At 60.1% G+C, this 19,488-nt stretch overlaps 1 protein-coding gene across 4 annotated transcripts in view; it reads right to left on the bottom strand.

The window, feature by feature from the left end:
• DNAJC5 (DnaJ heat shock protein family (Hsp40) member C5) overlaps positions 1 to 19,488 on the bottom strand; it is a 29,599-nt gene that overhangs the window by 1,303 nt on the left and 8,808 nt on the right. The window contains exons 1-5 of one of the 4 annotated variants that reach the window (XR_016215681.1): positions 13,075 to 13,245; positions 1,722 to 1,839; positions 982 to 1,195; positions 330 to 501; positions 171 to 245 (exon numbers count right to left, since the gene is read on the bottom strand). Coding sequence is in view for 2 of the 4 variants with exons in the window: in XM_089306896.1 (XP_089163022.1) it covers positions 330 to 501; positions 982 to 1,195; positions 1,722 to 1,828 (493 nt within the window). In the remaining 2 variants the exon portion in view is untranslated. Of the gene's footprint in view, positions 1 to 170; positions 246 to 329; positions 502 to 981; positions 1,196 to 1,721; positions 1,840 to 13,074; positions 15,125 to 19,488 lie in introns of those variants that run through there. The other 3 variants (XR_016215680.1, XM_089306896.1, XM_089306895.1) reach the window with 3 other exon arrangements.

Consider the following 19,488-nt stretch of genomic DNA (forward strand, 5'->3'; position numbering starts at 1 on the left):
AAGCAGCACCTGGTCGCCTGGTCGCCCACTCAGACACGGCTCCGAGGCAGAGGCTGCTCGCCCGCCCCCAGCACGGCCCTCGCCCTGCCCGCCTGCCTGAGCCGCCCGCTCGTCCCTGGATCTAGCCTACGGCAGTTCAGGGCGGGACGGCGCCCTGCACCTGGTGTTACCTCCGGGCTCCTGGTTCACACCTCAACAGTGCCAGCTGCCGCCACACACACCCGCGGCACCGTGTCAGTGCCCTCCTGTTTGACAAGACAGGTTGACACTGTTCAGGGCCAGTGCCGCCGCCACCCCTCGCTCACTCGGGCACTGGGCCGGGCACTCACCCCGCTCGTCAGACTGCAGCTGGGCCTCCAGGTCCTCGGGCGACACGTAGAACTCGGTCTCCTCGCCCTCGGGGGCCTTGGGCTTGCAGCGCCCGCAGCAGCAGTTGAAGCAGCAGCACAGGCAGCAGCAGCAGTAGCAGCAGGTAAGCAGCCCGCAGAAGACAAACAGCGCCTGCGGAGACGCGGCCGCAGTGAGGACGGGCAGACAGCCGGGAGATGCGGCTGCGCTGAGGACGGGGCGGGCAGCCGGGGAGACGTGGCCGCGGTGAGGACGGGCAGACAGCCGGGAGATGCGGCTGCGCTGAGGACGGGGCGGGCAGCCGGGGAGACGTGGCCGCGGTGAGGACGGGCAGACAGCCGGGGAGACGCGGCCGCGGTGAGGACGGGCGGGGCGGGCAGAGCCGGGGAGACGCGGCTCCGTCCTCGTGCGTGACGGACGTCCAGGCCGCAGGACACACACACACTCCAGATCTCAGGTCTCCTCTGTCCACAGGCAGAGCTGGCCCCTGACCACTGCCCATCTCTTCACAGGTGGAGCCACCCCCACCCCCAGCCACCTGCCCCTCCGTCCATTCGCAGAGCGCACCCCCCTCCCCGGCTGCCTGCCCCTCTGTCCACTCCTGGAGCCGGCCCCCGGCCCCCTGCCCCTCACCTTGGCCCACCAGCTGGACAGCACGAAGTACGTGTTGACGTTCTCTTCGCCAAACTGCTCAGCCACGTAGAGCCCGAGCGAGCCGTACTTGTCGTAGATGTTCCTCTTGGTCGCGTCCGTCAGGATGGCGTGCGCGTTGTTGATCTCCTTGAACTTGTCTGCAGCCTCGGGGTTATCGGGGTTCTTGTCAGGGTGATATTTCAAGGCGAGCTTCCTGCAAACCAGAACCACTTCCTGCCTCTACCTCGGCCTCACTGGAGGGTCCCGGGAAAAGTGGTGGCCTGGCACCACCTGGCTTCCCAGCTCCCAGACACGGGGTCTACACTGCGCTCTGCACATGTCAAGGCAGGACACCCACCCCGCTCCGTCCACAAGAGTCTTGGGCGGGGATGGGGGGGGGCTGTGCACAGTGCGAGGGTCAGGAACTTCCCACCGCTGACCCTAGCATCCCGGCCAGTGACCTGCCCATCTGCTCAGGGAAGTGCTGGGGACAGCGTCCAAAACCCTGAAGCCCTGAGACGCAGGTGCCTCCCTGAGCCACCTGGACAGCGACAACTGCCCCCTGGGTCACAGAGTGACCTGTGTCTCAAACAGAGGCCACAGCAGGGCAGAGCCCGTCAGCCTGTGTCACTCAGGCAGGCCAAGGCCCCGTGACAGAGGCCTCTGGATGGGCGCCGACCCTGGGGGCCTGTGGGGCAGGGGCGGCTGGCAGACACGCCGGGCCCACGCCGGCCTCTTACCGGTAGGACTTCTTGATGTCGTCTGAGGTCGCATTCTTGTCCAGCCCGAGCACATGGTACAGCGACTCCCCAGACGTGGACAGGGATCGCTGCCTCTGGTCTGCCATGGTAGGCTCGTCTGCGAGGGGAGACGAGGCGGGGCCCCGTGAGACAGCTGCTGGAGGCTGCCCTGCCCCGCGCCCCCCAAGCTGCACACCAGAGCACGAAGGGGCGAGGCTCGGCCACCCCGCGGACGGAGGCAGCATGCAAGGCTGCAGGGAAGCAGCAGAGAGAGCAGCTCAGGGCTCAATCGCGAGCTGGCCGCGCCCACGTGGCACCCGTGCAAGGCCCGGCTGCCTGCTCATGGCCCAGGATCCTGAATCCCCACAGCCCCGTGGGAGACCCGGAAGAAGCTCCTGGCTCCTGGCTTCAGCCTGGCCCATCCCTGCCTGTCTGTGGCCATCTGGGGAGGGAGGCAGTGGATGAAAGACCCATGTCTGTCGGTCTCTCTCTCTGCCTAATAAATTTTTTTTTAAAATAAACCTGCATTGAAGGGTTTTTAGTGGAGGTAAGAGAGGAGTCCCATGTGAGTAGCAAAGCCACAGGCGGGGGATAAGCGGGGGCAGGAGGGGACGACGCTGGCGTAGTGTCAGTCCTCAGGGCTCCACACAGGCCTTGGGCACAATGCAGCCGCATCTCCCTGTGAGGCGCCCTGGACCCCAGAGCCCCCCAGCCTGGGCACCCTCCTAGCACCCAGGGCCCGCACAGGCTCACAGCAAACAGCTTGTGGCCCCAAGGACTCAAAACCACAAACAGGGTGGGACGAGGATGTGAGGTGCCACTGTACCCCTGGCCCTTCTCAGAAGCTGCCCAGACAACACCGGAACTGCTGCCCCGAAAGGCAGTGCCGGCCGTGCTCACACCAACGTCAGGGCGCCAGGGCCATGGGCGACACCCTCTTCAGTGGACACCGCAGATCACCAGGGCAGTCAAGACGGGGCCCGCGTGAGGCCCTAGTGACCGATGCCCTCACGGCACCCCCTCCAGCCTCCAGAAGGGGCCAGGGCAAACGCAAGGTGTTCTGGTGAGCCTGGGATGGAGACAGAGGGCCAAGGGGCCTGGCAGAGCCGTCGGCAGTGGCTCCTGTCCGTGCCCATCAAGGTCTCCGGCCCGTCTTCTCATAGATGCGCAGAAGCCAGTCAGGGCCCAAGGGTGCACAGGACACACAGGAGACAGAGGTGGGCTGGGGCTCTTCCCACGGACCCTGGCAGCCTGGCGGCCCCCTGGCTGGCACAGCGGGTTTGGGCGAGATGGACAGAGGACGTCCCACATGGCACCATGGCACAGGGGCCATCGCCAGGGGAACCGCGCAGCCAGGGTTGCACGTGCAGCCCCGCCCCCACCTCCGCAGAGTGGACAGGGCTGGGACTGCAGAGCACTCCCATGGGCAGGTGGCGTGCACCCCAGGGTGGCCCTGGGGACCAAGCTCTCCTGCGAGGAGCCGGCACAGGAGTTTGGAGGCCGTGAGCCACCCCAACCCCAACAAGGCATCTGGGGCCCCGGCTTCTTATCTGCACAGCAAAGCGACCGCGGCTGTGGCCGGCACAGACGTGGGAGGCAGAGCAGGGCTCTCTGGCTGGCACGAGCTGAACCAGAGGACACTGCTGGCCTGGCGCCAGAACTGCCCGTCAGGTTTGGCGTGGCTGCTGACGGCATGGGAGGAACTCGGCTGCTTTTCCTGCTCACTCCGACCAAGAAAGCACAGCAGTCGAGGCACGAGGGGTCACTGCTCCAGAGCCACTCTGGGAAGAACGTGAGCACCGTGAACCATGGCGCCCACGGCAAACACCACACAGCCGCGAGCACCGTGACCAGCCCACGGCAAACACCACACAGCCGCGAGCACCGTGACCAGCCCACGGCAAACACCACACAGCCGCGAGCACCGTGACCCAGCCCACGGCAAACACCACACAGCCGCGAGCACCGTGACCCAGCCCACGGCAAACACCACACAGCCGCGAGCACCGTGACCCAGCCCACGGCAAACACCACACAGCCGCGAGCACCGTGACCCAGCCCACGGCAAACACCACACAGCCGCGAGCACCGTGACCCAGCCCACGGCAAACACCACACAACCGCGAGCACCGTGACCAGCCCACGGCAAACACCACACAGCCGCGAGCACCGTGACCCAGCCCACGGCAAACACCACACAGCCGCGAGCACCGTGACCAGCCCACGGCAAACACCACACAGCCGCGAGCACCGTGACCAGCCCACGGCAAACACCACACAGCCGCGAGCACCGTGACCAGCCCACGGCAAACACCACACAGCCGCGAGCACCGTGACCAGCCCACGGCAAACACCACACAATGTCAATGAAAGGAACCAACACCCCGGAAACTAAAATTCACCAAAGTTGACACAGGATGAAGCAGAGACAGAGTTGAGACGGCGACACGGCCGGCAGGTGACAATCTCCCTCTAACTCTGCCTTTCAAACAAACAAATCAATCAACCTACATAGAAAGAAGAAAGAAAAACCAGCACCTGGGACGCCCACCTGCTGCATCTAAGTGCCTAAGATGGAATCCTGCCCCACCCCTGCTCACGGCCTGGGAGGCGCGGTGATGGCTCCAGTGCCAGCCCCTGCACTGGCATGGGGGACCAGGATGGGGCTCCTGGCTCCGGGCTGCAGCCTGGCCCAGCCCTGGCCGTTGTGGCTGTGTGCGGAGTGAGCCAGCGGACAGATCTCTGTCACACTGCCTTTCAAATAAGTTACAGTAACTAAAAGATCCTAACTGGCTTTACTTCCCACTATGGTTTACTTGTTCATTTTTATTTATTGGAAAGGCAGAGCGAGCATGTGAGTATGTGCACAGGCGAGAAACGGGTCACTCCCCAAAGGCCACAACAGGCAGAGCTGGGCCGGGCGCAGCCGGGAGCCCCACCTGGACCCCGTGAGGGTAGCAGGGGCTCTGTGCTGGGCCCTCACCCTCTGCTCCAGGCTGTGTTCCAGCAGGAAGCTGGATCAGAGGGAAATCTGCCACCTGTTTTGGAGCCAGCACAGTTGTGAAGTTGAGACTTGATAAAGACCCCAGATCCCTGACGCACACGCGAAGTCCTGAATAACACGAGCGAACGGCAGCGCTGTGGCATGGCGGGTGAGGCTGCGCCTGCAGTGCCCGCATCCCACATGGGCGCCGGTCTGAGTCCCGCTGCTCCACTTCTGATCCAGCTCTCTGCTGTGGCCTGGGAAAGCAGCAGAGCATCAATGGCCCAGATGCTTGGGCCCCTGCACCTGCGTGGGAGACCTGGAGGAAGCTCCTGTCTCCCGGCTTCAGCCTGGCCCAGCCCCAGCCGTTGCAGCCATTTGGGGAGTGAACCAGAGGACGGGAGACCTCTCTCTAACTCTGCCTTTGAAATATAAATCTTTAACAAACAAAACCAAACCAGCAAACTGAAGTTGGCAGGATCCAGTGACACCAGCAGGACGCGCAGGTCCAAGAGCCCTGGGCAGGGAAGGGGCAGCTGTGGGCACACTGGGACCAGGGAGAGGGCATCCTGTCCAACGGGTCCCAGTTTCTCAGTGGTGGCTGTTAGCAGGCACCTCCCCAACCCCCGCAGTTCCAGGGGAAGTGGGCATTCCCAGACTCTCCCCAAGCAGACTGTGAGGGCGTCCTCTGTCCTGCCCGGCACCTCCTCCCTGGCCCCAGGAAGCAGCTGAGGAGCCCCCTCCCCTGTCATCCTCAGCCCCGGCCAGGGGAAAGGTCTGCAGCCCCCTGGTGCCCGGCCAGCGCCCCTCCCCCTCCCCTCGGCCGCATCCTGGGCTGGGCCAGGCTTCTCAGTAGCCCTGCTGCTGTCACTCACAACTGGCGTCCGTCTGGGGCGGCAGAAGCCCAGGGGGACGTCCTCCTCAGACTGTGGCCTAGGGGGTCAAGGTGATGCTTCCGATACCAGAATCCCCCTTGGAGAGGTCGGAGTCGCTGCTGTGGCCTGGGAAGACAGCAGAGGTCCAAGTGCTCGGGCCCCTGCACCCACATGGGGGACCTGGACAGGGCTCCTGGCTTCTGGCTCTGGCCTGGCCCAGATCTGGTTGTTGTGGCCATTTGAGATTCTCTCCCTCCCTCTGTCACTCTGCCTTTCAAATAAATAAATACATAAATAAACGTTTATCAAAAAAAACTAACAAGGTGGTGTTCGGAGGGAGGAGCACCAGTGAGGGCGCAGGAGGCCATGTCACTCTCCAGACGACACTCGGGCCCCGGCTCGGCAGGTCACCGTGGAAGAGGAACTGGGTTTGCCCGTGATCCCCGTCCCCATGACCCGCTCACTGCTCCTGTGTGAGCACACTACAGCCTGTGTTCACCGATGTGCCTTGCCGGACCGCAAGGGTTTCTTCTGCCCTTTTTTTTTTAAGACTCATTTATTTGAAAGGCACAGTTACAGGAAGGCAGAGACAGACAGACAGACAGACAGAGGTCTTCCATCTGCCAGAGCTGGGCTGAACCGAAGCCAGAAGCCAGGAACTTCTTCCAGATCTCCCAGGTGGGTGCAGGGGCCAAGCACCTGGACCATCCTCCACTGCTCTGCCAGGTGCATTAGCAGGGAGCTGGGTCAGGAATGGAGCAGCGGGGACTCAAACTGGCACCCATGTGGGATGCCGGGACTGTAGGCAGCAGCGTAGCCCACTACACCACAGTGCCAGCCCCTGGACCACCAGAGTTCCTTTTTTCTTTTTAAAATTTATTTATCTGAAAGAGTTACACAGAGAGAGGAGAGGCAGAGAAAGGTCCTCTATCCAATGGTTCACTCCCCAACTGGCCACAACGGCCAGAGCTGCGCTGATCCAAAGCCAAAGAATCAGGAGCTTCTTCAGGTCTCCCACGCAGATGCAGGGCCCAAGGACTTGGCCATCCTCTACTGCTTTCCCAGGCCACAGCAGGGAGCTGGACTGGAAGTGGAGTAGCCGGGTCTCAAACCAGATGCTGGCGCTTCAGGCCAGGGCGTTAACCCGCTGCGCCACAGCACCGGCCCGAGACCACCAGTTTCAAGGTGCACTGGCCCGGCCTCGCGGGGCGAGGTCCCTGCGGCCGCCCTGAGGGTCTGCCTGGCCGTGACCTCTGGCCGCCCCGCTCAGCTCGCCGAGCTCCTTCACGGCCTTCTCCACTGGTCCACAGCAGCCCTCGCCAGGGATGGCCTCACCCTCCAGCTCTGCACCAAGCGCTGTGGCTCGGCCGCCGCCGGTCCTGTGCTGAGGGCAGTACGTGGTGTCTGGGCTTTGGCTCACGTCATTCCAGCTTTTCCCACACCAGAAATGGGCCCGTTTCAAACGTTTTAGAAGCTCACAGATTTCCTTATTTTGCTTCTCTGGAAGGCAGAGAGGCAGACCAGAGGCTCCTGCCTGCCGGCTCACTGCCAGATGCTGGCAAGCAGAGGCCGGGCATGGAGGCAGAGCCAGGAGTGACACAGCTGCCACCGCACCCAGGACCACTCAGCCTCTCCCACTGCAGCAGCTGCCAAGCAGCCAGGTGGCTGCAGACAAAGGGAACCCGCTGCCGGGGCCGCACCAGGGCCAGCAGCCGTCCAGCTGCACAAATCTGCAGAGTGGCACGCCTCGAAGGTTAAACAGACAAGACACGCACTAGCACATGGCCCGCACTAGGCACCGACACCTGCAGGGAACAGAAACATGGCCGCACCAATGCATCAGAGCAGCTGCACACCTGAGAGCCAAAACTGGAGATGGCATCAGCCGGTGAAGAGGCCACGGCTCAGCAACAGGGGAAACAGCCCGACGCACAGGGCAGGCTGCCAGCATCGCCGAGGCCCGACCGGGGCAGGGCCGTGGGTGGAGACGCCTGCACCCCATAATCCCAGGGCCCGGGCTCCGCGCCAGCCTCCAGTTCCGACTCTGGCTTCCTGCTCATGCAGACCTAGGGAGCCATCGGGTTCCTGGCACACACAGGAGCTCTGGACCGCATTCCTGGCTCCCAGCTTTGGCCCCGGCCCAGTACCAGCTGCCACAGATCGGCACTCTCGCAAATAAATGATTAAAAAAAAAAAAAAAAAAAAAGAGAGAGAGATGAAAAAGAAAGAGGCCAGACCTGAACTGTACAAAACACAAATGTATCCACAGCCTTAAAAGGCAGGGCTGTGGCTGCCTGGGCTGGGGGAGAGGGAGGGTGGTGGCAAAAAGGAATTCTGGAACGCCAGCTGCCGCCGGACGCAGCACACATCCAGACAGTACCTGCACGCACACACTCACGGCAGCTTCATCAGGAGCCACCTCAAATGGGGATCAGGTTCCCCGCCACACGTGACAGCTTAAAAACCACAGGTGCACACACAGTGGGAAACCACCGGAACAAACAGAGCAGGAGGAGCTCCCGAGGAGTCTCCACAACACCACACCGCTGGGGCCAGCGCCAAGGCACGGTGGTGAAGTCACTGCCTGCACTGCCCGTGTCCACGTGGTACACATCTGGGTCCCAGCCGCTCCACTTCCAGTCTGGCTCCCTGCTAATGCTCCTGGGAAGGCAGTGGAAGACGGCCCAAGTGCTTGGAACCCTGCACCCACGTGGGAGACCTGAAGAAGCCCCTGGCTCCTGGTTCCAGCCTGGTCCAGCCCCAACTGGGGAATGAATCAGCGAAAGCTCTCTCTCTGGCTTCTCCTTCTCTAACTCTGCCTTTCAAGTAAATAAATCTTAAAACCAAAAAAGAAAACAAACTACACTGAGCAGAAAGAAGCCAATTCCAAAGGTTATCTACTTAAGATTTTTAAAAATACCTGTTTTTTTTTTTTTTTTAGATTTATTTATTCAAAATGCAAAGTTACAGAGAGAGGGCGATACAGAGCAAGGTCTTCCACCCACTGGTTCACTCCTGCAACCGGTGCTGAGCTGATCGGAAGCCAGGAGCTTCTTCAGGGTCTCCCATGCGGGTGCAGGGGCCCAAGGACCTGGGCCTTCCTGCTTTCCCAAGCTGGATCAGACATGGAGCAGCCGGAACTCAACCTGGCGCCCATATGGAGGGTTAGTCTACACCAAATGCTGGTGACTCCCACCCCCACCACACTGGGACAGGGGCCTGGGTCTCCACCTGGGGACGCAGCTCTCATCCAACAGTCGCCATCCAAGGGCCCACGCAGAGGGCACTTAAGACTCCAGGGTACACAGTCAAAGCACAGCACAGCTCCACTTCTAGAACATTCTTACCTGATTTTTTTCTTTCTTTTAAACAAAGGCTTTATTTTAGTTTTATTTATTCAACTGAAAGGCAGAGTGGCAGAGACAGAGAGAGACTGACAGGAATCCTCCATCTTCTGGCTCAGTCTCCAAATGCCTGCCACAGCCAGGAGCTCCTGGTGGGGGCAACAGGGACCTGAGGACCTGAGCCCTCGTGTGCTGCCCCCAGGGCTGATTTGGACGCGGGCCCCCTAGGCTGCCCAGAATGCCCACCCATTATCATCATCAGAGATTTATGTATTTACTTAGAAGGAGCTACAGAGAAAGGGAAAAGAGCCTCTACCCACTGGTTCACGCCTCAGACGGCTGCAACGGCGGGGGCTGGGCCAGGCCGAAGCCAGGAGCTTTGTCCGAGTCTCCCACGTGGGTGCAGGGGTTGTGGCAGCTGAGCACCAACGGGCTCCCCTGGACCACAGACGTGAGCCCACCCCCCAGGGCGTGATCTCCTGGCCTCAGCCAGGTCGGCTGAGCACCCCCAAGCCTTAGGAGACGATGACTTTGAGCCCCAGCTCTGAGAGCTCCAGCTGTGTGCCCTAAGCGAGGCAGAGCCAGGCTGCACACTGCCGAGAGAGCAGGTTTTCCTCCCACTGCTTTGTTTCTGGTCTTTAAAGATTTACTTCCTGGCCCAGCGCTGTGGTGTGGCTGCCATCTGCCGTGCCGGCACCCCATGAGAGCCGGCTGGAGTCCCGGCTGCTCCCATTCTGACCCAGCTCCCTGCTAATGCACCTGGGAAGCCAGTGGAAGACGGCCCGAGTGTTTGTGTCCCTGCACCCGCGTGGGAGGCCTGGATGGGGCTCCAGGCTCCTGGCTTTGGCCTGGCCCAGCTCCAGCTATTGCGGTCATTTGGGGGAGGGAACTGGTAGATGGAAGATCTGTCTCCCAAGATTTTTTTTTTGACAGGCAGAGTGGACAGAGAGAGAGAGAAAGGTTTTCCTTTGCCATTGGTTCACCCTCCAATGGCCACCGCGGCCGGCGCATCACGCTGATCCGAAGGCAGGAGCCGGGTGCTTCTCCTGGTCTTCCATGTGGGTGCAGGACCCAAGCACTTGGGCCATCCTCCACTGCACTCCTGGGCCACAGCAGAGAGCTGGACTGGAAGAGGAGCAACCAGGACAGAATCCGGTGCCCCGACCAGGACTAGAACCCGGCGTGCCGGCACCACAGGCGGAGGATTAGCCTAGTGATCCGCAGCGCCGGCCTCTCCCACGATTTTTAAAAAAGATTTAGGTATGTATTTATTTCCTTGACAGGCAGTCAGAGAGACAGAGGGAGAGAGAGATCTTACCCCGCTGCTCCAGGACCTTGCCACAGAGCTCACTCCTGGTGCTGAAGCAGCTGCACTTGGCCAGCTCTGCACCGGGCCACGTCACTCATCTGACTTACGGCACAGCGCCGCTGGTCTGCGGGAGAAGCCCTGTGCACTCCCAGGCCCTCAGCCCTCCAGATGCCGCAATGAACGCTTTCATGCCTGGGGGCCAGATCAGCACTCAGCACTGCCACTCTCCGGGAGCTCACCCTGAAGAGAATCAGTCTACACCTGTTAGCCAATTTCTTACTTCTTATTAACTACAGATTAAAGACTTAAAAAAAAAAAAAGGATTGTTTATTTGAAAGGCAGAGTTAGAAGTAGAGACAGAGAGAGGTCTTCCATCCGCTGGTTCACTCCCCAGTGGCCACGAAGGCCAGGGCTGGGTCAGGCTAAAGCCAGGAGCCAGGAGCTTCTTCCCAGTCTCCCACGTGGATGCAAGGTCCCAAGCACTTGGGCCATCTTCTGCTGCTTTCCCAGGTGCACCAGCAGGGAGCCGGGCTGGGAGCGGAGAGGCAGGACTAGAACTGGCTCTCTGATATGGGACGCCGGTGTTGCAGGCAGTGGGGTTTAAGTCAAGGTGCCACGGTGTTGCCCTGCCCCTTCTGGTCATCCACAGAGAATCTGAGCAGCCAGAGCTGTGTATTTATTTCTTTTCTTTTCTTTTCTTTTCCTTTCTTTCTTTTCTTTTTAATTTATTTGAAAGAGAGAGAGAGAGAGAGAGAGAGGGAGGGAGGGAGGTCGGTCTTCCATCCGCTGGTTCACTCCCAGTTGGCTGCAACGGCCGGAGCTGTGCCGCTCCGAAGCCAGGAGTCAGGAGCTTCCTTCAGGTCTTCCCACATGGGTGCAGAGGCCCAAGGACTTGGGCCATCTTCTACTGCTTTCCCAGGCCACAGCAGAGAGCTGGATCGGAAGTGGAGCAGCCAGGTCTCAAACTGGTGCCCACATGGGATGCCGGCACTGCAGGGCAGGGTGTTAACCCGCTGCGCCACAGCACCGGCCCCCAAAGCTGTGTATTTCACCCCATTTTCAGTGTCCTTCACTCAAAAACCTCTGAAGGTTCACATCAGATAACACTACTCCACGACAAACACAAGAGCAAGAGGAGCCCCTCCCAGGGATCCCGGAGGTGGTCCTGGGACTCCCATGAGGCCGGGCCTGGCTGACCTGAGGGTCTCAGGCTTCCCTCTACCCACCCCCAGGGCCATTCCAGGACAGCGGCTAGATTGGTGGCCCCAAGAGCCACTGCCTGGCCAGGGGCAGAAGTGGGAGGGCTCAGACAGAAGCTGCAGGCCACAGGGATAACTCAGCCCGCAGTGGACAGAAGGGAAGACAGAGGCTAACAGGAATCCGGGGGTGGTGCCGGTGCCATGGCACAGCAGATCCAGCACCCTGCTAACGTGCCTGGGAAGGCAGCAGAAGACGGCCCAAGTGGGAGACCCGGATGGAGTTCGAGGCTCCTGGGTTCAACCTGATCCACTCCTGGACGATGGGGCCATCTGGAGAGTGTCCAGAAGGCGGAGGGTATCGCGTGCTCTCTCTCTCGCCCTCGCTCTGCCTTTCAATAAAAGGAACCTGGGGTGAGGAGCAAGTGCAGGGAGGGAACAGCAGGGAGGGAGGAGCCCCGAGGAAGCGCGACATTCAGTTAGGGGATGGGGGTGACGTGCACTGGTGACAGTGCAAGACAGACCTATCTGGAGTCATCTGAAGGTGCAAAGGCGCCGTGGTGCTGCCCCAGGTGCCGGGAAGCAGCCCAGGAGCAGCCGGGGGAGCTGGGCAGCCTGCTGCCACGCTGCCTCGTAACCCTAGGCCCTGTCTGTGCAAGGAAAACTTCGTAAAAACAAAAACACTAAAAATGAAATACAGATGGCATTACTGGGCCGGCCCCATCTGGGCACCAGCATCCCATGTGGGCGCTGGTTCGAGTCCCGGCTGCTCCACTTCCAATCCTGCTCCCAGCTAATGGCCTAGGAAGGCAATGAAAGATGGTCCTAGAACTTGGACCCTGCACCCACATGGGAGATCCAGATGGAGTTTCGGCTTCTGGCTTCACCCTGGCCATTGTGGCCATCTGAGGAGTGAACCAGTGGATGAAGACTTCTCTCTCTCGAACCACGCAGGCAGCATTAGAGACCACAGCAAAAGCAGGACAAGCCCACCTCCAGAGCGAGAGAGAGCGAAAGCAAGAGAGGGCGAGAGGGAGAAGAGAGAGAGAGAGAGAGAGAGAGAGAGGGAGAGAGGGAGGGAGGGGGAGGGAGAGGAAGGGGGAGAGAGGGAGGGAGAGGGCGGGAAAGGGGGAGGGAGGGGGAGGGAGGGAAAGGGGGAGGGAGGGAGAGGGAGATGGAGGGAGAGGGGGAGGGAGGGAGAGGGAGCGAGAAGGAGAGGGAGGGAGAAGGAGAGGGAGGGGGAAGGAGAGGGAGGGGGAGGGAGAGGGGGAGGGAGGGAGGGAGAGGGAGGGAGACGGAGAAGGAGAGGGAGGGGGAAGGAGAGGGAGGGAGAGGGAGGGAGAGGGAGAAGGAGAGGGAGGGGGAAGGAGAGGGAGAGGGAGGGGGAAGGAGAGGGAGAAGGAGAGGGAGGGGGAAGGAGAGGGAGAGGGAGGGGGAAGGAGAGGGAGGGAGAGGGGGAGGGAGGAGAGGGAGGGAGAGGGAGGGGGAAGGAGAGGGAGGGAGAGGGAGGGGGGAGGGAGGGAGAGGGGCAGGGAGGGAGGGAGAGGGAGGGGGGAGGGAGGGAGGGGGAGGGAGGGGGAGGGAGGGAGGTGCCTGTCCTGAGCCGCAGGACCACAGACGCCCGGGGCCCTGCTAGCGTTTCTCACCTCACAACCCAGCAGCCCCTGAAGAGCAGGTTTCACCAAGTTCGTGAGAAGCTCACGTTGTGAGAAAATGATGCACTGACTCCAAAATGTCTGCACCAAGACAGACTTATCTCCACTTCCATTCTCCAGGAACTTCGAAGTATTCCTCGCATTTCCGTATGAGGCAGGACTAACAATCTGCCTTCAGGGTTCAGAGTCCACACAGGAACAGTGCCTGCGGGGCCGGACCAGCTGCACACAGGAAGCTGCAGTCCGCAGTGCACAGGCGCTGTGGCTCCAGCACCTGCCCCGAGAAGACGCCACTCAGGAGCCAGCGTGCACAGTGGCACCACGCTCCTCCCCGGACCGAGACCATCGCTGTGCACACGGCGAGGGGCACACGGGGGACGGGGCAGCGCCGGGCAGCTCTCTCCCCACAGGAGGAACCAGGACAGGACTCAGCTCCACACGCACCACACACAACATCCGAGACGCAGATCCCAGGAAGAACCAGCACAGCCGAGCACGGCTCAGCCGGTGAGAAAGCTCCGGAGGCTTCCGAGAGCCACAGCACGTCACGCACGTCTCAGAACCTGAGCGCACGGGCACCTGCAGGGGGCAGAGCCACGGCCGAGCTGTGTCACCCATCAGTCAGTGTCACGGAACAGGGCAAAGGTGGCAGGCGGACACTCCGCCACACGGTGTGGGAGGGCCGTCGGACGCATTTGTATGAATTTGTTACTGGAAATTGAGGATTCGGGTGCTATGAGTCTCCTACAGTTAACAAGGTCCTTGGCCACTGCCCGGTGCCTCCACGGGTCTGGGCCACCGGGAGGCAGGTGCTACCGGGAGGCAGGCGTCCAACCCAGGCACTCCAGGCGCTGGCGTCTGCTGCATGGCCAACTGGGAAGGCCAGCACCAGCCCCCAGCACCGCCTCCCAGTGGCTTTTGGGAAAAGCCCGCCCTGCAGAGAGCTCAGTGCTGGCAACATGGGAGCCTTTGGAATTACAAATCAAAAGATCCCTCCAGGGACTGTGCAAGGTGCACCTGGGATAGCCCACACTGGAGCGCCTCCTTGTGTCCTGGCTCCTCCCTTTTTTTTTTTTTTTTTTTTTTGACAGGCAGAGTGGACAGAAAGAGACAGAGAGAAAGGTCTTCCTTTGCCATTGGTTCACACACACACACACACCCCATGGCCGCTGCGGCTGGCGCACCGCGTTGATCCAAAGCCAGGAGCCAGGTGCTTCTCCTGGTGTCCCATGTAGGTGCAGGACCCAAGCACTTGGGCCATCCTCCACTGCACTCCCGGGCCACAGCAGAGAGCTGGACTGGAAGAGGAGCAACCGGGACAGAATCCGGCGCCCCAACCGGGACTAGAACCCGGGGTGCCGGCGCCGCAGGCGGAGGATTAGCCTAGTGAGCCGCGGCGCCGGCCTGGGCTCCTCACTTCTGATCCTGCTTCCTGCTAATCTGCAACCTGCGAGGTGACCAGTAGTGGCTCCAGTACTTGGATCTCTGCTACCCACGGGAGCCTGGCCCAGCCCTGGCTGTTAGGGATCTGGGGAGTGAAGCAGTGAATGGAAGCTATCTGCCTCTGCCTTAAAATAAAATGAAAATAATTAAAATTAAAAAAAAAAAAGATTGCATCTACCCTGCTATGTAACCAAGAGTAAGTGCACCTTACTCGATCAGCCAACCATAAGACAGGGGCCAACCCCGTGGTGACAGAACCTTGGGTAACTGCTACAGTTTAGGGAACCATCGCCACGGGCAGGCATTTAGGGCACATGCACTTTATCCTACTGTTAAAATCTGGCCTGGATGGGGCTGGCACTGTGGTGTAGCGGGTGAAGCTGCATCCCACATGGGCGCCAGGTCCAGTCCTGGCTGCTCCACTTCCAACCCAGCTCCCTGCTGATGGCCTGGGAAAGCAGCAGCAGATGACCCAAGTGCTTGGGCCTGACCCAGTGTGGGGCCATGACTGCCATTTGGGGAGTGAACCAACAAAGGGAAGTGCTTCCTGTGACTCTGCCTTTCAAATAAATAAATGAGTCTTAAAAAAAAAAAAAAACTGGCCTCAATCCACCTCCACACACAGGAAACTCCAACCTAATTTAATCTGTAGACAAGTGACAGCCTAACTCGACAAGTAACACAGTCTCAGCCAATCAGACCGCAGGCGGCTCGGACGCATCCAGGTGAGGTGGACAGCCAGACGCTGAGCGAGCTGGCCAAGCCTGCACGTCACTTCCTCTTCCCGTCCTGGGTGGAGCTCTCAGCTTCTGCTGATTCTGGGTGCGGATCATGAGTCACGGCTTTGTTCAAATACACGGCTGAATTTAATCTGCCTGAACGTTTCCTTTTCAACAGTGTGGCGTCAGAAGTGGGGTCTGAAGCAGACCCCCAGGAGCCTTCAGCAACCTGCCACGGGGGATGGTGTCACTGGTCAGAGTGCCTGGGGGCAGCAGGCGAGGGCTCGGCCGAGGGGGCCCTGTCTCAGCCTCGGCCGTTGTGGGCATCTGGGGAGTGAACCAAAGGATGGACGACCTCTCTCTCTGCCTCTCAAAAAAAGATTAAAAAAAAAAAAAAAAGATATCTGAGTCCAAATTATTTTTCTGGCCAACAGAACAAGATTTCCTGTCAGGTGGCTTATAAAGCTTTTATATTTTTTAAAGAGGTTATTTTGGTTTTTTTAAGGATTTATTTATTTTATTTGCAAGGCAGAGTTACGGGGGGGGGGGGGGGGGAGGACTTCTTCCGTCAGCCGGCTCACTCTCCAGATGGCCGCAACAGCTGGAGCTGCGCCGATCCAAAGCCAGGAGTCAGCAGCCTCTTCTGGGTCACCCCCATCAGTGCAGGGGCCCAGGCACTTGGGCCGTCCTCCACGGCTTCCCCAGGCCATCGGCAGGGAGCTGGATCGGAAGTGGAGCAGCCGGGATGCTGGCACTGCAGGCGGTGGCTTTACCGCTAGGCCACAGCGCCAGCCCCTTTGTAAAGCTGCTGACCTCAACTGTGAACGACTTTCCATTCCTTCCTATCAAGCAGCTTTGCCGAGTTCGTCCAGCGCCACGGGAGGGACACACACCACGGCAGACGTCTCGCTGCAGCCATGAGGGCCTGGGTCGAGTTCCCGCTCGTGTGCAGGCAGCAGCTGACTCCAGAGCTTGGGTCCCTGCCACCCCCAGGGGAGACGCAGACGGAGTTCTGGGTTCCCGGCTTCTGCACAGCCCAGCACAACTGCCTGGGGGCATCTGGCACGAACCAGCAGATGGGCGCTCCCTCCGGCACCCTGCCTCAAAAACAAACTAGCAAAAACCAGATGGAAAGCATCCCACCACTTGGGGCATTTCAGATCCTCTCCTTCCCACTGCTCCGCACCTGCAAACTTCCAGACCGCGACCACTGTGCCTCCAGGCTGTCTACCGAGACCAGCCCTCCCTTCAGAAGTACAGGGCCGTAACTTTCACACACCAGCAATTTCCCAGACAGCGAAGCCCGGAAGTCTGAGCCTGGAGAAGCTCCCCTCAGGAGCCCCGCTGGACCAGGGCAGTAACAACCGCTCAGGACACAGCCGCTTCACCACGGCTTCCTAGCGTTCCTCGGAAACCAGGGCCACGAGGGGCGTGGACGCTAATGAGTACCGGCAACCAAAGGCCAACACACCGCACAGTGGACAGGCAGGCGGGGAAAGTCATTAGGCTGTGGGCTGCTTTGTTTAGGGGAAAAAGCAAGATGCCTGGTGACTCCAAACGAACAGAGGACAACACAGGACAGAACTGAGGGACAAGAAGGCCCTGCGAGGCTGACGGAGGAGGAGCCTGTGAGAACGGTTTCCTGTGCCCCAGCCGGCAGAGATAGAAGGGCATTAGTGCAAAGCCGACAGCAGCCCACACAGGCACCGGGTTCTAGTCCCGGCTGCTCCACTTCCGATCCAGCTCTCTGCTGTGGCCCAGGAAAGCAGAAGAAGATGGTCCAAGTCCTTGGGCCCCTGCACCCACATGGGAGACCCAGAAGAAGCTCCTGGCTTCAGATTGGCACAGCTCTGGCTGTCGCGGCCAACTAGAGAGTGAACCAGCAGATGGAAGACCTCTCCCTCTCCCTCTCCCTGCCTCTCCTTCTCTCTCTGTGTAACTCTTTCAAATAAATAAATAAATTTTTTAAAAACACACACACAAACCACGTGGCCAGAGCCGGGACTTGGTCCCTGTGCTCCGGCAGGGCTCCTGGAGCCCCGGCCCACAGCAGAGCAAGAACTTGGGGGAGGGGTGAGCACTGGGGACCCGGTCCTCTTCACTAAAGGAGCTAAGCTACACACGGCGCTGCCTCTAATAGCTCTCCGGCTCAACGAGTGACCTTCACAGCTACCTACGAGCCCATTCTGATCAAGTGTTTAAAGCCCACGCCTGCGACAAACTCCCCAAACCACCTTCCAAGTGAAGGCCCCTCCTGGCCCTGAGAACACATCGAAGGCCGCCCTCTTGGGGATGACCTGCTACCCGGGCGGGCTCGAGGCGCTCAGAGCACGGAAAGCATCGGCTCCATGCCTGCACGGCCGTCGGCTGTGGCTGCAGCCACCTTCGAGCGCTGTTTGCGACAGAAATAACCAAACTCCCCTGTGCATTCCATCATGACAAGGAACTCTCTTCGGCGTCCACACAGCCACGCAGGAGCGGCCACTCGGACGGGAGCTGGCTCTCCCCGGCAGCCGTAAGCCGATAAGCTGTCTGCAAGGAGATTCCTGGAGAGAACTGTGCCAAGTGCAGGTTCCTGATGAGCTTAATTCCCAGATTCTAACGGAGAAATGGACTGGTTCATAAAACTGCTAACCCACCAACAAGCAGAACAAGAATTAATTATCAAGAAGACGACCCGGCAGGTTTCCCTGCTGTCAGCCATTACTGAGATTGTGGCGACTTGGCAACGTGAACGAGCCCTGTAGGACTGAACCAAGTCAAATCACCTACGATAATCTATTTTTTAAAAGATTTATTTATTTATTTGAGAGGCAGAGGCAGAGAGAGAGAGAGAGAGAGAGAGAGAGAGAGAGAGAGAAAGAGATCTTCCTTCTAGCTGTAACAGCCACAACTGGGCCAATCTCAAGCCAGGAGCTTCTTCCACGTCTCCCTCATGGGTGCAGAGGCCCAAGCCCTTGGGCCATCCTTGGCTGCTTTCCCAGGAACATTAGCAGGGAGCTGGATCAGAAGTGAAGCAGCTGGGACTGGAACCAGTGCCTATATGGGATGCCGGCAGTGCAGGCGGAGGCTTAGCCCACTACACCACGGCACTGGCCCCAAGGATGGCCTATGACACACACTGCTATGCACCTGGATTGAGGACACAAACGGACATAAGAGGACGTCAGTCCACACTAAGTGCGTACCTGCGGACGGCCAGGCGGCCACTGGCTCCCGCCAGCTCCCACTGTTAAAAGCTGCGCACTGTGCCACTCGTCACAGGAAAAGAAACCAGCCCAGCTGTGGAGATGTCGGTGGGCGACTGTTCTCACACTGCTGCAGCGCTTGCTAACCAGCGTTTGGCTTGCGATAGGACGACCCCTCTGACAGCTCTCCCTCCACGGCCACCGTGGGCGTGAGCGTTCTGGCTGGGCGCAGGAAGGCGGGCGCCAGCGCCGTGGGGCAAGGCGGTGAGGAAACCTGCTTCCGCAGGCTGCGTTCTCAGAGACCAGCGACAGCTGCCCGTTTCACAACACCAGGGGCCCAACGGTTCAGACACCACACACAGGGGCGCTGGGCAAAGCCTCCGGACCTGCTGCCCTGTTCCACGCCAGCTGCCCTGCCCGGACCCGCTGCCCTGCCCATCCACCCCTCCCACTCGAGAACCCAGAGCAACCCTTTAGGAGACAGGAGAGGCACACCCCACACCTGTAAGCTCCGACACGATCACTAGTGCAAGGCCTCAATACAACTCACCAAACCCTGCTTCCACCAGGTAACTGCAGCCCCATGCATCCCACCACAGTCCAGGTCTGAGGCTGGGGCTTCTGGGAGCGACACTAGACAAAGATGGCCCTTGACCCTCCCTCAAGGGCCATGGCGAGTTCTCCATAGGCCCTGGGAGCCACACAGGGTCCCAGAGGCAGAGTGGATGACTTCAGGGTCACAGCACAGACTTCTCTGCCACCGCGAACACCTGTTCCCCTCTCCTCACAGGAGGCTGCTGGGGCCAGGGTCTGCAGACAACTCCAGCAAGAAGCCAGAGCAATGGCTGGGTTTGTGAGCTTAATGCCCTGAGACCAGGAAGCAGTTCCACTAATGCCAACGCCGTGGTGTTCCCGATGGGGGTCAGCTCAGACCCCGGGGACAGAGCGAGAACGTACTCACTGCAGCCGGTGCCCGGCCTGCCAGCCGCCGAGGCACACGCGCATCTCAGGGAGCACCGGTGTCGCCAGAGCAACTGCTCATATGACGTCGCCGC

The sequence above is a fragment of the Oryctolagus cuniculus genome, chromosome 11 (assembly GCF_051225735.1).
Source record: "Oryctolagus cuniculus isolate XC-2025 breed Fujian yellow rabbit chromosome 11, ASM5122573v1, whole genome shotgun sequence".
Lineage (NCBI taxonomy): Eukaryota > Metazoa > Chordata > Mammalia > Lagomorpha > Leporidae > Oryctolagus > Oryctolagus cuniculus.